Source organism: Beta vulgaris, chromosome 9, assembly GCF_026745355.1.
Source record: "Beta vulgaris subsp. vulgaris cultivar EL10 chromosome 9, EL10.2, whole genome shotgun sequence".
Taxonomy (NCBI): Eukaryota; Viridiplantae; Streptophyta; class Magnoliopsida; order Caryophyllales; family Amaranthaceae; genus Beta; species Beta vulgaris.
In genome coordinates, this window is record NC_079210.1 from 7,894,416 (window position 1) to 7,912,619 (window position 18,204).

At 36.4% G+C, this 18,204-nt stretch overlaps 2 protein-coding genes and 1 long non-coding RNA gene across 3 annotated transcripts; all 3 read right to left on the minus strand.

Annotated features, from left to right (window-relative positions):
* Positions 1–5,240: 5,240 nt before the first annotated feature.
* Positions 5,241–6,491, minus strand: LOC109135978 (uncharacterized). Its single transcript, XM_019251591.1, has one exon. It carries the CDS (start codon positions 6,489–6,491, stop codon positions 5,241–5,243), a length of 1,251 nt encoding a protein of 416 aa, XP_019107136.1.
* Positions 6,492–7,748: 1,257 nt separating this feature from the next.
* On the minus strand, positions 7,749–9,625 carry LOC104902981 (uncharacterized). Its single transcript, XR_791403.3, has 3 exons — positions 9,571–9,625; positions 8,127–8,248; positions 7,749–8,031 (listed from the first exon to the last, which is right to left on the minus strand). It is a non-coding gene; the product is annotated as an uncharacterized LOC104902981 (long non-coding RNA).
* An 886-nt stretch (positions 9,626–10,511) lies between these two features.
* LOC104902987 (uncharacterized) lies at positions 10,512–11,624 on the minus strand. The gene has a single exon (XM_010690950.1). It carries the CDS (start codon positions 11,622–11,624, stop codon positions 10,512–10,514), a length of 1,113 nt encoding a protein of 370 aa, XP_010689252.1.
* Between the last annotated feature and the right edge of the window lie 6,580 nt (positions 11,625–18,204).

An 18,204-nucleotide genomic window follows, 5' to 3' on the forward strand; every position in this document is an offset into this window, starting at 1 on the left:
TAGGTAGAGTTTCATAATTTTATTCCCTAATACTCTTTTTCCTATATACTTTCCGTTTGGTATAATTTTCATGTGATAATGTAAATCTGTATACAGTACTTCGACTTTCTCTTAGTTTTTTTTGGGTTTTGATACCCTTCATACACTATTACTAATTATTTGGCATTACGATTAAGGAAAAACATGATGTTTCATTTTTATAAAAAAAAAATGCATAATTAAAGATATACAAAATTGCCGTTAAAAGAAGTATATAATAGAAAGCTAAAACAAAAAGACCAGAGACGATAGCTAGTTGATCTACAACTCTACACTTTCACTAGTTTTATGGATCATCATTTGTTACCGGGACCGCTAAAAAGTACAATAGCTGTCAATATCTCAATATTTAGCCAAACTTGCTTGGTGAAGGTGGTGGAAAACTCACTGACTTTGAGATCATAAGTTCGAACCCCATTACCTACTTGTGATTGGGAGTAAGGGTCCCTTATATCTCCCTTACAAAATTGCCGCTAAAAGAAGTATAAAATAGAAAGCTAAAACAAAAAGACCAGAGACGATAGCTAGTTGATCTACAATTCTACACTTCCACTAGTTTTATGGATCATCATTTGTTACTGGGACCGCTAAAAAGTACAATAGCTGTCAATATTTCAATATTTAGCCAAACTTGCTTGGTGAAGGTGGTGGAAAACTCTCTGACTTTGAGATCATAAGTTCGAACCCATTACCTACTTGTGATTGGGAGTAAGGGTCCCTTATATCTCCCTACACTAAAGTAATTGGACTGGCTGACATACGATACATGTTATGGTCTAATAGAATCCTTCTTTTTACCAAGAGATCCACAATGGGAGAAAAAAAAAATCTCAATGTTTAGTATTTGACATATACCCCTCTTTGAGAAGTTATCACGTTAATATTGTGGGAAGTAAATTCAGAGAAAGCTAGTATCAAAACATGAACGTGGAAATTTGGATGTACCTACCCTTTTCTGCATAAAGTTATGCATGATTAGTGGAAAGTCATCTGTAGGAGGAACTTGGAGTACCAAATACAAATCTTTTCTTTGTAGACATTGAAGTCTCAGTAAACCTAACACCAAGACAAAGTAGACTATAGTCATTACTCTCTTAAGTCTTAGCTCGTCTCTCCAACGATGCATCACACTTACCTCACCCCGTATTATCAATAATCCATATAATTCTTTAATCCACAACCTATTAATGTACAAATAAGTAATAACCTTGCTGTAACTATAATTCTTTAATCCACAACCTATTAGGGGGGTTTGGTTAGTTGAGAGGAAAGGGAAAGGGTATGAGAAAGGATTACAAGAGGAATGGAAAGGGTCTCCCTTTGATTAAAAATGTTGTTTGGTTGGAAACATTAAAGCCAATGGATATTATTATTATTTAATAGTAATAATAATAATAACAAATAATATTAATAAAATAATTAATATAATAAAATAATTATAATAATAATTAAAATAATAAAATAATTATAATAATAACTAAATTAATAATATTATTAAAATAATAATAAATAAAATAATAATAATAATAATAGTACATAACAAATAGTAATATTAAAATAATATTAAAAAATAATGATAATAATAATAATTATTATTATTAAATAATAATAAAAAAAATAACAATTATTATTATTAAATAATAATAATAATAATAATAATAATAATAATAATAATAATAATAATATAATAATAATAATAATAAAAAAAAAAAAATTAATAATAATAATAATAATAATAATAATAATAATAATAATAATATGGTAGAGGGATATGGGGTAATCCCAAACCTTTGGGGGTGGTGGAGAATCAATCTAAGGGAAAGGAGGGTAATCCTAATAAGAAAAAGGGGTAAAGGGTTTGAAAAAACACACTAACCAAACACTCACAAAAGGAAACAAGGAACTCAATTCCCTTTCCCTCTCTTGAAACCCTCAAACCAAAAAGTAATAACCCTACCGAAACTATTAACTAGCTTTTAAGCGGAGGCTATGCTACTTCACAGGTAATTTTATCCTTCATTTATTAATATTTTGCTTTAAAATGATAGTATCAAGTATTACTTGATTTATTTTTTTAATTTTTTTTTTGGTGTGGAAAGAGGAACAAGCCCAGTACAAAGAAAAAGAAACGAAACAAGGAAACTCACCAAAACAAGAAAACGAAGAAGAAGAAACAAGAACAACAAAAAAAAACTAAACAAGAAACTAACACAGACTCCAGACACTAACTCCTACATTATTCGACACAACCCAACAGCTAGATCCCCCCATCTGAAGCGCGCTGATCCGGCACCATACGAGGCCACGCAACTCCCCCAAGGTTCTCCAATAAAACGGTTCGAAGGTCCTGCGGGACCGCCTCGAGCAATTCGAACTTCACACCTAGCTGGACACCATAGTTCGCAAGCCAATCCGCCGCTCGGTTAGCCTCACGATAACAATGCTCGACTCTCACCACCCAATCATGGTTTCGGATGAGGGCTATGCACTTACGGATAATATGAATATAGGGAGAGTTAGAGGGTGGATCCCCTTCTAACAAACGAACAACTACCTCCGAATCTACCAACAAAACAATCTTCTTATGTCCTCCATTCCAGGCCACAATTAAATCCCTCATAACTGCAAGTAACTCCGCTCGAGTACAGGATCATTCTCCACAATTAGCAGCAAAAATTTCAAACAATTCCCCACGATGGCCACGATTACTCCACCCGCTCCCGCTTTACCTGGATTCCCTTTCGAGGCCCCATCCGTGTTCAAACGAACCCACCCCAGACTCGGATACTGCCACCTCACATACACCTCCTGCCTTTTAGCACCATGTCCACTGACGTGACATTGTTCCCGCACACCAGCTTCTCGAACTTCTTTTACTCTAGGAAAAATAAAGCTCACCTGGTCCATGGGTATGCGTGGCTCATTATTAAAACAACGCTCATTTCGCCAACGCCACAGCCACCAACAAGCCACACTGAAAATCTGCGGCCACTCCTCATCATTACGTAGATTACGTTTTTCTATATTCCAGCTGGACAATCGCGCAACAAATGGAGCGAGTGCTCCTCAATCTCTCCACACACAAAACAACGAGGGTCCTCCGTCAATCTCCGAATAAACCGATTACCATTTGTCATGAGTCGATCCTGACTCGCCAACCATATGAAAAATCGGATTCGTTGCGGGACATTTACACCCCACATACTCTTCCACCCTCGCACTTCATCGATATCTGGCTCCGACTCGTTTCTAATTAGTTTTAGAGCAGATGCTAGAGTAAAGCCTCCCGAAGGAGCTCCATTCCAGAAAATCTCATCCACTACCTCCTCATCTTCTATGAGATCATGAGCCGCAATTTTGCCTAATTCCTCCTTATTTAGAAAGTTCGCGAATATCTCCCACTTCCATCCAGTGTTTTTGTCACACATTTCTCGAACCGTGACATATTGGAGTTGAACTGGGGGTTTCGTTCGAGCCACCTCATTGAAAGGTTTATTAAGAGCCCACCTATGATGCCAAAAGAAAGTCTCATGCCCATTACCAACTGCCATATTAACTCCCTTCTGACGATATCCACACTACTCATGATGCCCCGCCAAGCATTAGATGCATTTTGTTTTTCTTTAAACATGTCAAGATCACATCGGCCCTCACAATACTTCGCACGAAGAACTCGCGACCAAAGTGCTGACGGTTCCGCCAAAAGCCACCATCCAAGCTTGGCTAAGAAAGCGGAATTGGCTTGTCTCATTTGACGAATACCTAAACCCCCCTCCTGTTTGGGTCTCGAAACTTGATTCCATGACACCATATGAACTTTTCGTTCTCCTTCTTGCGAACCCCATAAAAAACTTCGCGATTTACGATCAAGTTCGTCACAGGTAGACCGAGGCAATTTAATGGTCTGCATTGTATAAAAAGGAATCGAACTTAATGTAGATTGCACCAAAGTAGCTCTGCCAGCCATTGATAAAGTTTTCATTTTCCAGCCCGCTAACTTACCATTAACCTTATCAACCAGATATTGGTATTCCCTCTTGGAACTACGGCCATTAATTATCGGCACTCAGAGATACTTGCCGAGATCTTCAGTTTCTTCCATGCCCAAAGCCGCACCAACTGCCTCTCGAACTTCATAGTAAGTATTCTTCGAGAAGAAGACCCGTGATTTAGCTATGCTAACCTTACTTCCTGAAGCCTCGCAAAACCGATTTAAGCAACTCATCATAACCTCAGCCTGAGTAACCGAAGCATCACCAAATAGAATGAGATCATCAGCGAAAGCAAGATTAGAGATTTGCGGACCGTTTCGGCTCGCTCGCGTTGGCTTCCACGTCCCAAGCTGTACTTCTCTCTCGATCAAATGTGAGAGCCTCTCCATGCATATGACATACAAATAGGGTGATAAAGGATCCCCCTGTCGAATACCTCGTGTGGGTTGAAAAGCCTCCAACGGCTCTCCGTTCCACAAAATACGAAGCTTAGCAGAAGTAGCACACATCATGACGACATCAACCATTTGCTGGGGGAGAGAGAGCTCTAACAGAGATTCATGAAGAAAGGACCACCTCAAACGATCATACGCCTTTTCAAAGTCGATCTTAATAGCCATGTATCCCGACCGACCTTGTTTGTATCGCATCGAATGAATCATCTCTTGAACAATAATTATATTGTCCGTAATCTGACGCTTCGGAACAAAACTACATTGGGTCGGCAAGATTAGCGTGGGCAAAATAAGCTTTAATCTGTTCACAATCACCTTCGTGACTAGCTTATACACGATGTTACACAACCCGATTGGTCTAAATTGATTGGCTTTTTGTGGAATTAACACAAGGAATGCATCATTTAAACCTTCCGGAAATTCTCTCCCTTCCAGTACATTCTTCACAAGTTGGGTTACATTCGGTTGCACCACTTCCCAATACCTTTGGAAAAAAACCGGTTGGAAGCCATCTGGACCCGATGCCTTAAAGAGCTGCATGTCTTTCAGGGCTGCTACTACCTCGCACGAGGTAAAAGGGCGAGAGATTTGGTCTCTCTCCTCTGTAGAAATTTCAGGGAAACACCCCCAAAGTAAACTAAACCCATGCGCGGCCCCTCCCTCCTCTTGAAATAGTTCACTCCAATACTTAAATACCAAGGCTTTCACCTGAGTATCTTCAAGAATCCAGTTATCTGAGTCATCTTTTAAAGTCTCAAATTCGATTTCGCCTTCGCCGAATTAAAGTAGACAAGTGAAAATACCTCGTATTTCTATCACCATCTCTAAGCGCCTCCATGCGAGATTTTTGGAACCAAAGTAATTCCTCTTCATTCAAAACCTCATCCATATCCCTTCGCAACTTCGCTTCTAACTTCACTAGATGAGATTGGCGACCCGAAGCAAGAATAGACTGCACACCTTCTAATCTTGCCCACAATTCAGACTTCCTCCGAAAGATATTATAAAATTCTTCTCTATTCCACTTCTGTAATTTTGCAGCAAACTCTCGCAAAAATGGAACAATCGGAGCCACTTTTTTCCAGTTCTCATAAACAAATTCGTGAAACTTAACATGATTCATCCAGGCTACTTGAAATCGGAAGGGTTTTGTCGACACAGGTATGGGGGCAAATCCATTAGTACTCACGATTATCGGACAATGATCCGAAGCAGCTTTTGGCAAATTTCGAACCGCGCCTTCACTAAAACGCAGCCTCCAATCTTCATTCACAAGTCCTCTGTCTAATCTAGCTGACTTAAACGTCTGACTCGAATTCCCTCGAAACCATGTATGGCTAGGTCCAAAGCACCCCAAATCAATCAACTCATTGTTATTCACCCAGTTAGAAAATTCTCGACAACGTCTCGACATCTCTGAGCTTTCAAATCCATTTCTTTCGCTCATAGTCATTGTTTCATTAAAATTGCCCGCTAACAACCAAGGGCCTGAGTAACACTCTTTTATTTTCTCCAGTTCTCTCCATAACTCTTTCCTCAAAGTACTATCTGGACTAGCATACACCGCGGAGAACAACCACGGGTCCTCCCCAACTTTACGAATTTCCACAGTAAGATGTTTGGAATGAGATCCATAAGAGGTAATAGATACCAAATTTGTATCCCAAAGCAGCCATATACCTCCGGAGAAGCACTGAGCTTCTACTTGCTGCTGCCTCTGAAAACCAATTTTGTCACAAATTTTCTGAGCTTGCTCCCCACTCAGATGCGTCTCCACGAGAACTACAACAGATGGCTTATTAATCCTTACTAATTCCTTGATAATCGGCACCTTATTGCCCACTCCCTGAACGTTCCAAACTAAAATCTTTATCGACATATTAAACATTGGGAATAGAGGATACCTATCAAACTCAAGCAGAGGCACCATAGGCAACGCTGTCAGATACAACTCCCTCAATGCCCTCATGGGCCCGTCTGTTATATAGGGAATTCCTGCCTCCATCATTAGGAACGGGGTCGCATTTTCTGGCGGGAGATAAGCATTTATTTCCAGTTTGGCTCTGTTGGCCGTCGGGTGGACCTCGATTTGAGATGGACCCTCCATCGGGTTCTCGACAAAAATTCCAGTGGTGGAGGTATCTTGGAAACCAGGGTTATTGGTATCATGATTGATATCCCGAGGATTTCTAGCGGAGGCACTTCAGGTTGACTTAGCGTCGCTAAGCTCACAGTAGGGTAACTACTAATATTTTCCTTCCCACTAGAAGGAAGCCTTACGTTTTTCTTTACGCTTCCTTTTCGAATTTTTGGGCCTCGAAGAGTAGCAAGTTTGCTATTCGAAGAAAGCGGAGCCCTATCGCCCTTGAAAGATATCTTTGGCCGTAATCTCGGGGTGGGAGAATCTCTTATTATTGGAAAATCCTCCTTAATTACAATCGCTTCCTTAATTTTATCCATCTGTATCACATTAACCTCTTTATTTTTATCCCTAACTGATTCCTCCGCCATTTTGGCATTTTCATTAACCGTCGCCACAAAGTTAGCTGATTGACCACTATTATCGCCTAGATCCTGCATTTCACCCAAACCCTGGGTAGTAACCCGACCCGTTTCATGTGCAAACTCAATCTTTCTTTTATCTTTACGTCGTTCCGGGTCCGGGCTGACTATCGGAGCCAACACCTCCGTCTCCATGTTAACTTCCTCGTCTACCTGAAGTATCTCGAACCTCGAACCCCTCTCACGCTCCACCCCCTTAGTACCGCTTGAATGGCCACCACCATGGTTTGGTTTTGACCACTACTACATAATTGACTTTAAGTAACACCCAAAAAGTGTTACTTATAATGCTTAAAGTGTTACATTAGATAATAGGTAACACTTTTCGGGTGTTACATCTGCCCGTGTTACCTATGCTATTAGGTAACACTTTTGATCGCCTATAGTAACACTTAAACAAATGTTACTTTAGATTCGTTTATGTAACACTTTTAATACCTATTGTAACAATCTTAAAGTGTTACCCCAAATTTATTATGTAACACTTTTCATATTATTAGTAACATATTGTAGTGTTACCATAACCTATAGTAACACTTCATTAAACATTACGTATCACTTTTTACCATTTTTAAGTAACATCTCTTGTGTTATTAGGTAACACTTTCTTGTCATATTTTGCAGCACATTATAGGTGATTAAGTAACAATTCTTTATTAGGGAATATGTGTATATACATATATATAAATTAAAATTAATATATGAAATGACAATTATATATATTTTAATAATAATAGAATATTGTACACTTATTAGAGCTACTTTCATAAATAATAAACTAATGAAATAAAACAACATATATTTTCAATCTAAAATCAAAATCATCCAACAAGAATGTACGTATTCATATGGTAATCTAAAACTAGATCTAATATATCTGATTTGTACTCCATATGTTATCATCTCGCCATATGCATCCATTTTCCTAGCAACCTCGATTTCATGTGTTGCTACTCCAATTCATCATTTTGATTCTCTTCATTCTGTAATAAATAAATATTAAGATGAAATAGTCAACAATAATATTATAGAGATGCTTGTTAATTATGTTTGGAAAGTAGAGAAGCCTACGAATTACCTTATCCTTCTCTTGATCACTAGTGCCTTCATGTTATCTTTGATGTCTGGCATATCAGCATCAGTAGTCCTCCAGTGCCAGGCTCAGTGCCATTTGCAATCAAATGATCGTACACTTTGTCTCTGTGATGCCAAAAGCGGTTATAACACATCTTGCATATGCAACTAATCTGATCTCCAATTGCTCGCGTAGTAAATGCTTTATCTAAATATTCCACAACTCCTTCCTCATACTCATTACTAGATTGCAAAAAGTCGGTCCAACAACTCATTTTGTTACCTCAAAACAAGACATGAAAACAAGGTTTTAATTTTAAATATCGACATCAGCTTATACCATGTCATAGAGGAAATTAGCAATAACCACAATGGTAGAGACACATGATTATTCACTACAAAATAAGAATAGATCACATACGACTTGGAAAAATTACAATAAGAATAAAGTAATGTATCAATGTAAAAAAGACCATATGAGAGAATTACAATAAGAATAAAGTAATGTGTCAATGCAAAAATTATTCAGTGCCTTTATTAATTCTTTTGTCCGAATCTTTTTAATAGGGAACCATGGACTAAACTCCTTCCCTTTCACCGTTGCTAGACACACAAATAATTTCTTTATGAAACGCACAAAATTTATCTGTTATATATAAATATGAATATCTACCTAGTTATAATTACAACCTAAAAAATTCAGCATAAAGAGAATCACCAATATATGTTTGCTAATTGCTATTGTTCCCATGTGTGTTTTTCGTGTAGTTTAGTATTTTTGCTGGAGAAGTCGGAGTTCTCTGATGTTATATTTAGAGTCACAGGGGAAAACATCATCCTTTATTGACAAGGGTAGATTTCAGTTTAAGAAAGACTGGAATGATAGAAATTTGGGTCTCATTTTAGATATACAGCAACTGAACTAATAATGTACCTCACACATGAAGCTAACCTGTGATAGACATACTAATCAAAATAGAAATAGGGGAATTTGATAATCTTTTATTAAGCATCTATCTGATTGTGCCACAAATACAACCACTTCGTGCAAGATGAACATCAAATAACAACTAAATTAGTTTAAATCTACACAAATTATCATGCAATCATTAGCAAAGTCATTAAATCCATCCACACTTTAATTGTGCAGCATCACCAATTTACCATGCATTTGCGTTTTTTGCAAATTAGTAGAGCACCGACTGACAGGACTAATTAAGTTTCTTAGCACTTTGAGGAAATAACAATTAGGTTAGGAAGTGACTTGTAGCAAATCTAGTTTGTATCATGACACTAATAAAAGCAAATGTTGGATAAATCATTCGCCTAGATTCTGATTTTGTAAATATCACAACTCACAACTTTAACAGATAAAAGAAGAATAAATTAATCAGAAAATTAAAAAAAAAAAAACATGCCAGCAGGAGAGAATCATTATGGAGTCTTACCTTAGAGCGAGACTTCTTGGCTAAGAGAAGTTCAGTGACTATCCACGAAAATTTCAGTCACCGAAGAGCTAAATTTCCACTACTGTATCAAAGTTAGTGTCTACAAAAAAATCAACAACTGTAAATACAACCACTACTGGAAACTGACAGTAAAATCAACAAATTCGACAGAATTGATGGTAAAATCCAATAAAGAAACAATTAAGATTTCTCATTTAAGCAATAATTCGACAAAATTGACAGTGAAATCAGGAAATTAGGAAAACTACTAATATAACATGAATCACTCTGCTCTCATCATATTTCAAAAAACAAAATACGAATGAAGATGGAAACCGAGGAAAAGAGACCGACGACGCTGCAGATGGATTTGAGTTGTGATGTTGTTGGTAAATGTTCTCCACCGCAAACTGATTGCTTCTCGCCACCGCAAACTGACAGTATTAGGAATGTTTTGGGAATTTGAGAAAACTGATTGCTTCTCGCCACCGCAAAAACCTAGGGTTTTGGGTTCTGTTTTTTCGTTCTTTGTTGTACGAGGCATATTTGTTTTGGGGGAAAGGATAATTTGGCGCTTAACTTAATCATCAAATTTGGGATTAGCGCTCAATACTTCAATATACAATTGATATTAAAAATTCTGGTTTGGCTATGATTTTTTTAAAAAAAAAAATAAGTAACACTTTGTAAGTGTTACCTAAAGTGATTTGTCTCCTAAAATAAGTAACACTTTGTAGGTGTTACTTGAAGTGTTACCAAATTCAAAGTAAATTCTCTCAAAATGTTACCTATTTATAAAGTGTTACTTGAAAATATTACCTATTTCAAAAGTGTTACCCTAAGTGTTACAAATTCAACAAAGTGTTACAAAATTGTTACCTTATGATCAACAAATGTCATACCTCAAAAAAGTGTTACTGATTCGTGTTACTTAAGGTCAATTATGTTGTAGTGGACTGACCAGGAACCGGACCCTCTTGAGGCTTTTGGACCCCCAGGTTATTGCCCATGGCTTTACCCTTAGGAATGAATTTCCTACCTGGTTTTTGGACCATCATCCATGCGCCGTACATATCATGCTGATTAGCTAAGCTCTCAGCATTTTGCTCTCGAAGATCATTTTCTCCTTCCTCCCCCATGTTGTCTTTAACCTGGAACTGAGGACAACTGTCCTCTTTGTTCCCTAGATGGCCACACTTAAAACATATCATTTTCAAACCTTCATATCGAATAATCCATGTCCTCTTGTTTAGTTTAAACTTTGACAATAAGGGTTTGGATAAATCCACTTCGATACAAAATCTTACATACTGCCCTCTATCCATCGAAGTTGTATTTCGGTCAATTTTAATCACTTTACCTATTTTGGAGCCAATCTTGTGCAAAATCTGCTTGTCAAAATACTCAACTGAGAGATGAGGAATCCTAACCCACACAGTGAGAGTTTTAATTGGGGCATCATCAGCTATGAAGTTTGGAACCCATTTTCTGATCGTGAGATAGCTCTCCCCTATCATCCAAGGGCCCTGAGTTAGAACGAAATCATAGTCTTCTAGGTTACTAAACCGAACCACGTAATAAGCATGACCAACATCAGTTAAAGCAATCTCCCCCTTTATGGTCCATTTTGCCTTCAATCTCCTCATCAGAACTCCGTATCCAAGTTTCTTATCAAATAATTTGATAATCAACGAATTCTTCCATGGGACTCTGATTCTCCTTTTTTCTTCTTTCGTTAACCTGATAATAGGGCATGAAGTATCACCCATATCATCTTCAGAGTCTTGTTCATCTTCCGAGATGATCTCTGTGTCCAATACATCGCCTTCAAACAAAGGATTTCTCGAACCTCCAAAACCTCGTGTTGCTTGACTATACGAAATAGTCTTATTAAGATTGATTTCCTCTTCCATAGTATTTGGTACCATGGTCACATTATTACTCTCGCTTGGAGAACCACATTCCAATCTCTTAAATTTTTTGTTCGACCTTTGAAGCAGGTCATTTTCCTCACTCGAGAGCGTTTTCACCCTCACCTCCTCACTCGAGAGCATTTTTGGTTTGATATCTGATCAGAACTTTATAGAGCAGCCTAGTTTATGGAAGTTCCTCCTGCTATTCTTGTGTTAAAGGTTTGATTCTTCTCTCAGTATTACTTGATTTATTGCTTAGCACTTTAATATAGGCAACATAATGTCAAGAAATAGCTATGGTTCCATGCCCCCAATTCCCAAAAGATGTCATTGTGGGTTTGTTATAACCAAAATCAGAGCCTGGACAGGAAGGAAGACAACCGGTATAGGTTTGTAGCATTCCCTGACTATGATGCTGAGACTGATACAAGGGGTGCAAGTTATTCAAATGGTGTGATGTTGAAGAGCCTACAGAGTGGCAGAAAAATGTGATTTTGGGGTTAATGGAGGAGAAACAGGAGCTTAGAAGGGAAGTGATGTTGCTGAGGCACAATATGAAGACAGCAAATGAGAAGGCAAGGAAGATTGAATCAAAATATATCATGCTTAAAATGAAAAAAGTGGATTTATGAGTGTTAGGGCTTGGATTTGTGTACTCATTTTGGTTCTTGTTTGTATATGGTACAATATATAACTATGTAAGGGGTTTATTTAGGACTCTAATTACTATATCAAACTATGTACTAGCATATTATTAATTAAATATAGGGTTTTTCTACGTTATACCCTTGTATTTTTTCAATTTCTACGTTGTACCCCAAGCTTTTAAAAATTCTACACAGTACCCTAAAACTTACCTTTTTTTAATGCATAATACCCCTACCACTGATATACGTCAGTAATTTCGTCTACTTTTTATAATTCGGTGGAACGAATCTAATTAGCGAATAATCCTTCTAAGGGTTAAAGTATGTATAAGTCAAATTAGTTCTAATAATTTTAAAAAAATAAATGAAATTAGTGACATATAATCAGCAATTTGGGCACCGTGCATTAAAAAAGTTAAGCTTGAGGATACTGTGTGGAATTTTTAAAAAGTTGGGGTACAACGTAGAAACCGAAGAAACACAGGGGTATAACATAGAAAAACCCAATTAAGTTACCTTGGAACTAAACTGTGGAGGTTGGGGTTGGAGAGTAGAAACTCTTTGGTAGCCACTTGGGTAGGTGTATACACCTTACACCTCTATGGTGCATGGGTACATTAGTGCTCCCACTCTGGCGGCTAGTACTTGACTCACTTGCACCCATGTGCACAGACTCTGTAGGTACATTCCATCCCCTAGCACCAATCTTGTGCTTCTCAACTTGCTGTTGTATTCTTGGACACAACAACATCTCTTTCTTACCTATTTCATCCCTCTTCTATCGAAGCCTCTCCATTAACCCCTCCCTGATGTCCTCCAATATAGTTATGATAGGTTTATGCCTAGAGTTCAATATGTAGGCATTGAAAACCTCACTCATGTTCTTATTCATACTATCACAACAAGACAAAGGAGTGTAGAAGGCTCCACACCATTTCTTATAGTTCCTATTTAGGAGATCATCAACAGCTGCAGTAGATATTATCCTCATCTTTTCTATGTTAGAAATTCATTTTCTGTGGTGCTCTTATGATCCAGAACTGCTTCCTCTACTCTAGATCACCACCAAACACCCCTCTGAAGTTACAGTACACATGTCTTGCACATACCCTAGTCTCAGCTTGGGAAACACATCTGACACAACTCTCAATAAACCCTTCTGCTGATCAGACATGAAAGTGTAATCAGCACCTTCATTTGATTAAATCCTCCCCTAAAAGTGTCAAAAACCATGTCCAACTAGAAATAGATTCAACCTCTACTACTGCCCATGCAATTGAGAACATTTGGTTGTTCCCATCTCTCCCAACAACAACTAAAAGTTGTCCACCATAGGGTCCTTTTAAGAAACAACCATCAAGAGATATAAAAGGCCTACATCCAGCTAAGAACCCATTTTTCATTGCCTCAAAACAAATGTAGATTCTTTCAAAAACATTACCATCCATCTTAATTATGACTGTATTTACCCGGTTACTTCTTTGTATCTCTGCAGCATACCTTGTCAACAAGGTATATTGCTCCATATACTCCCCTATAATCGAACTTTGCCCCCTCCTCCTAGCTCTGTATGCTACAACTCTGCTCACCTCAATCCCCCAGCACTCTAGACAGATTGTCTCTATTATATCTTTTAGCCTCCGGTAAGGGTTTATTTTGAACTTACTCTTATAATTTTTAGCAATCCAAGAAGTTGTCATGTTTCTGTTTTTAGGGGCTCTTCCACAAGTGTGGTTAGGCACCAAGGTTATTACCATAAAGTTTCTCTTCCACTTCTCCAATGAAGCCCAAATCCTCCAAGGACATCCTTTATCCTTGTTGATGCATCTAAACCCTACCCTGTTGGGGTTATTCTTACTAAATGGTAGTTCTCTCCAATCTCAATTGAGTAGTCAACTAATGCTTTTCTGAAAGTTTTTGCATTTTCAAATTGTTGACCTACAAAAAAAAGTTACAGTCAACTCCAACATCCTCTCCATCTACCCTTTCGCTGGAATTGGGTGTCTTTTTTTTTCAGGTGCAGCTTCTAAGTACCCATAGTCCTCATCTTCATCTTAACTAGGACTGTCAAGATCACTATCCCCTTCAAAGTCACCTCCAAACAAACTCTCACATAAGCCCTTACTTGCATATACTGTAATCCCCCACATTTTTAAAGCATTTTCATAAATATATTAAGTTATTTATGTAATTATAATTAAATCCAAATGAGTTTGGAAAATGATTTGACTTTTAAATAGGGTTGACTATTTTAAAAGTCAACTAAAAATATTTTTCTTAGCTTAATAAAGTTTGAATATTTTAATTAAGCGTGTTTAAATAAGAATTTAATTATTAAAAGCACATTTGAAAAGAAAACTTAATGGAATCGAAAGCCCAAAGAATAAAAAGGGAAATGATGATTTGATGACTAAAGTCCTAATAAGCCCATCTTGTTAGTCATCAAAGTTTTAATTATTGAAATTCCTTTTCCTAAGCCCAATAGGATTAGCCTATTTAAATATCTTAAAAACCCAAATATTTTGCCCTACACTTTATTTTCTCTCTCCTCCCTTGCACGTGACTTCCGAGTTTTCTCTCTCTCACTCGACATTTTCTCTCTCCTCTTCCTCTTGAGCGTGAGTTTCATTTTTCTCTCAAAAATCGTTTCTTCTTCGCTAAGTAACGTTTCTTGTTGAACAAGAAACGTCACGAATAATTTCTTGAAGCCAAAACCTGCTGCCGCCACCTCCTTGCTGCTGTCACAGCCGCGGCGCTGGTCTTCCTCCTCTTATTTTGGTTGTTTTTCTTTACTTCTCCTTTAAGATTCCATTAAAGTTCTAATTTTTATTGTTATTTTATTATTATTTGCATGATTACGATTTGAGTTATTATTTATTATGAAGAATATATTTTCGGATCATATGTATAAAAGAAAAAAATTTCAGATTTATTATTTTTAGTTTTAATCATGAAAGATGTGTTTTTAGGGTTTTAAATCACTAGAAATCGTATATTTAAAGTATGAATATGAATTTTGATTGGAATACGATTTTTATATGCATTTAAAATATTTTCAGAAAGTTTAGAAAATTTTATAGATGCTGGAAATTCAGAAAGTTAATATTTTAAGGTTTTTAATGGTTTTCAATCACTAGAATAGTTGATCTATACTAGGGATTAAAAATAATGAGAGTTTAAATTATAAAAACGATTTTTAAAGAAGTTTAAAAGGGTTTGGGACGTTTTAAAGTTGCTGTATTTTTTTAGTTCAAGTAATTACTTGATTATTTATTGTTCTAGGCGGAGATTTCATTGTAGGGGACTTTTAGAGCTTAAAAGTGGCCTACCGTTGCGTTTATACAAGGTACGTACATAGTCTACGTGCTATATGGTTAGAAACATGCTCTAGGGATGTTTTTAGTTTGTAGTATCATGTATAGGACCTTGTTGTTCATATATATGATTTACTGATATGGCTTTACATGTTATTTGCTTGTATGCTACATGTAAACTAAGAATATGTATAAGTAAGATTGTTTGTATGGAAGTTTGATGCAAGCAGCTATATTTAGATTTGGTATTAATTCGTGAGTGAATTAATGTAAGTAAATTGGAATCATGTGTTACATAGATTCTTTGAGATTATCTATTTATCTTATAAGAACCGAGGATCTTATTTGGTAATTTTGAGTTATACCTATATAAAGGTACAGTTTACTGTTGGCTAGGTTCAACAGGCAAGTTAGTAAAGAATAAAAGAAGTTAAAAGAGTCTTGGATGCTAAGTTGTGAACACTTATTGATTCTAAGATTAAAAAGGAGTTTTGTGATGTTATGTGATTATTAGTCGTGAGTATTGTGTGCTTGGTTGGTGTTAACACAAGTATAAAATGAATGCAACGTAAAGTGAAACGAGAATAGGTTATAGACTTTAGACTGGTGCACGTCTAGAGTTGGACACTAAGGGTTGGAGTACATGGTGGTAGCCCATGGCTTTCCTGGGATTGGATTGATCACCTTTCCTCTTTAGCTCAAAGGTTCCTCGATATCGCAGGTCAATTTGGTTTACGGAGTCATGACCGTATTTCCTATTTCAGTATAGACAACTCGTCCCATAACTATTCCATTTAAAGAAGAAATAAAAGTTAGAGTCTAGTTCAGTAAGAGTCATCTGCAGTTGTTATGTTATTATTATTGTATTCTACAAGTTGTGTTGTAGTATCATGTTTAGGATTATTTTTGTCTGATATGTAGTACTCAGCTTTGCTGATTACGTGCTTGTCTGTGTTTGTGATCATGGCTTTGCCTATTGATCCTGTGGTGATCCTTCGGGGGAGCAGAGTCAAGAAAGCATTGACATTACAGGTTCGAAGATGCATACCATTGGGGAATCTGGAATGGAGAGGCTTTTGTGACATTAGTATTATTTAAGTTGTTTTCGTAGGAACATCTACTTTTAAGTTTGAGGTTTATTTAGTTGGTGTGTTAAGTTTGACATTGTCATTCGGTTTCATAAGTTTAATAAAGTTGATTTTTGTTTTAATGAGTTTTCCGCTGCAAAATTCTGAGTAAGCCGAAACGTTATCACACGGGCGATAATGCCTGGGTAATTCTCTAGATTTATTATAAAAGTATTTTCTAGAAAGAGAGAATTATCGGGTTGTTACAAAGTGGTATCTGGGAGCTTTAGGTTAGTTTAAGACTTATAGGCGCCTAACTAACTAGCTTATTAAGTACTTTAGCTTCTTAAGTTACCTAGATTATGGGTTATTTGAAGGAAACCTTAGTAGTGCTCCTACGTTTCATTTCGAAAAGTTAGACAAAATATTTTGAGGATTAAATTTTTTTTTAGAAACCAAAATTTTCGAAAATGCGAGTTACGAGTTCGAAATTTTTTTTTCGAAAAACGTGAGAAGTCCGAGAAAAAAAAAAAAATTTCGAAAAACGTGCTTAGTTCGGAAAAAAAAAAAAAAAATATTTTCGAGTAACATTTTTTTTTCGAGTAACCTAGGAGTCCAAATTTCTTTTTGAAAATTTTTGTAGGCACAAAGTGATGTTATTTATAAAAAGTGTCTGCATTAGTTCATGCCTTTAAGGTACAATATTGCATTGTGAGAATGGGTAGTATAGGAAGGGCATATAGGATAGAAATATTATATGCCTGCATTGAAAAATTAGTTCAGCATCATCATAAATTTTCTTCCCTGCAAATAAGTGCATTATTATTTTTCTTCTCTACTAACGATGCATGAATGTTTTCTTTCCTGCTAATTGTTATATTTTTCTTGCCTATTAAGGTGTTATATTTTACATGCCTTTGTTTTCTTACCCTTTGATTCTTGGTGGGAATACGTTAAGGAAGAGTGTTAAACCTTTTGGGTTATTGTGATGTAGCTCTACTATTATGGCTGCAAATTTAGGAAACTACTTTAACCCTATCGTCCTGACTGACGATGAAGACGACGACCATCATCCACCCATTGACCATAGGGAATATGAGGAACTGCATTGGATAATGCGTCGCATCTTGAGAAGACACTATGCTAGGGATGATGAAGTCATCATAGAAATGGATCATGCTAGAGGAACTACCAGGGAAGACATATATGATGCATGTATGAGGGTGGAATCTGAACCTGAGGAAGACTTGGACACCATACCTACTAGGCAGTCTAAGATCAAGAGAAAATTCGTTGACTACTATGAGACTGACGAAGAGGACGAAGTTAGTGATGAAGACTTTGTACCTCAACAATATAAGGAAGATAAGGATAAGGATGGCAGTGTAGTGCCATAGGTTATAAACTTATAGATATTATATATATATATATATATATATATATATATATATATATATATATATATATATATATATATATATATATATATATATATATATATATATATATATATAGAGGTACATAAGGTTTTAGTTAAAAGAATAATGTTGGGTATGTGCCAACAAGACAAAAGTGTTTTATAGGATTAGCATTTTAGGAAATATATATATATACTAGTGTGTTATTTTAGTTCACATTTTTTTTCCTTTTCCTTTCTATGGAAGAATAAAATTAGTTTGTTTATTCAAGGAGT

Excerpts from the sequence above, each read along its gene's own strand:
- LOC109135978 (XM_019251591.1), bottom strand. The coding sequence starts at position 6,491 with ATGGAGGCAGGAATTCCCTATATAACAGACGGGCCCATGAGGGCATTG.
- LOC104902987 (XM_010690950.1), bottom strand. The coding sequence starts at position 11,624 with ATGCTCTCGAGTGAGGAGGTGAGGGTGAAAACGCTCTCGAGTGAGGAA.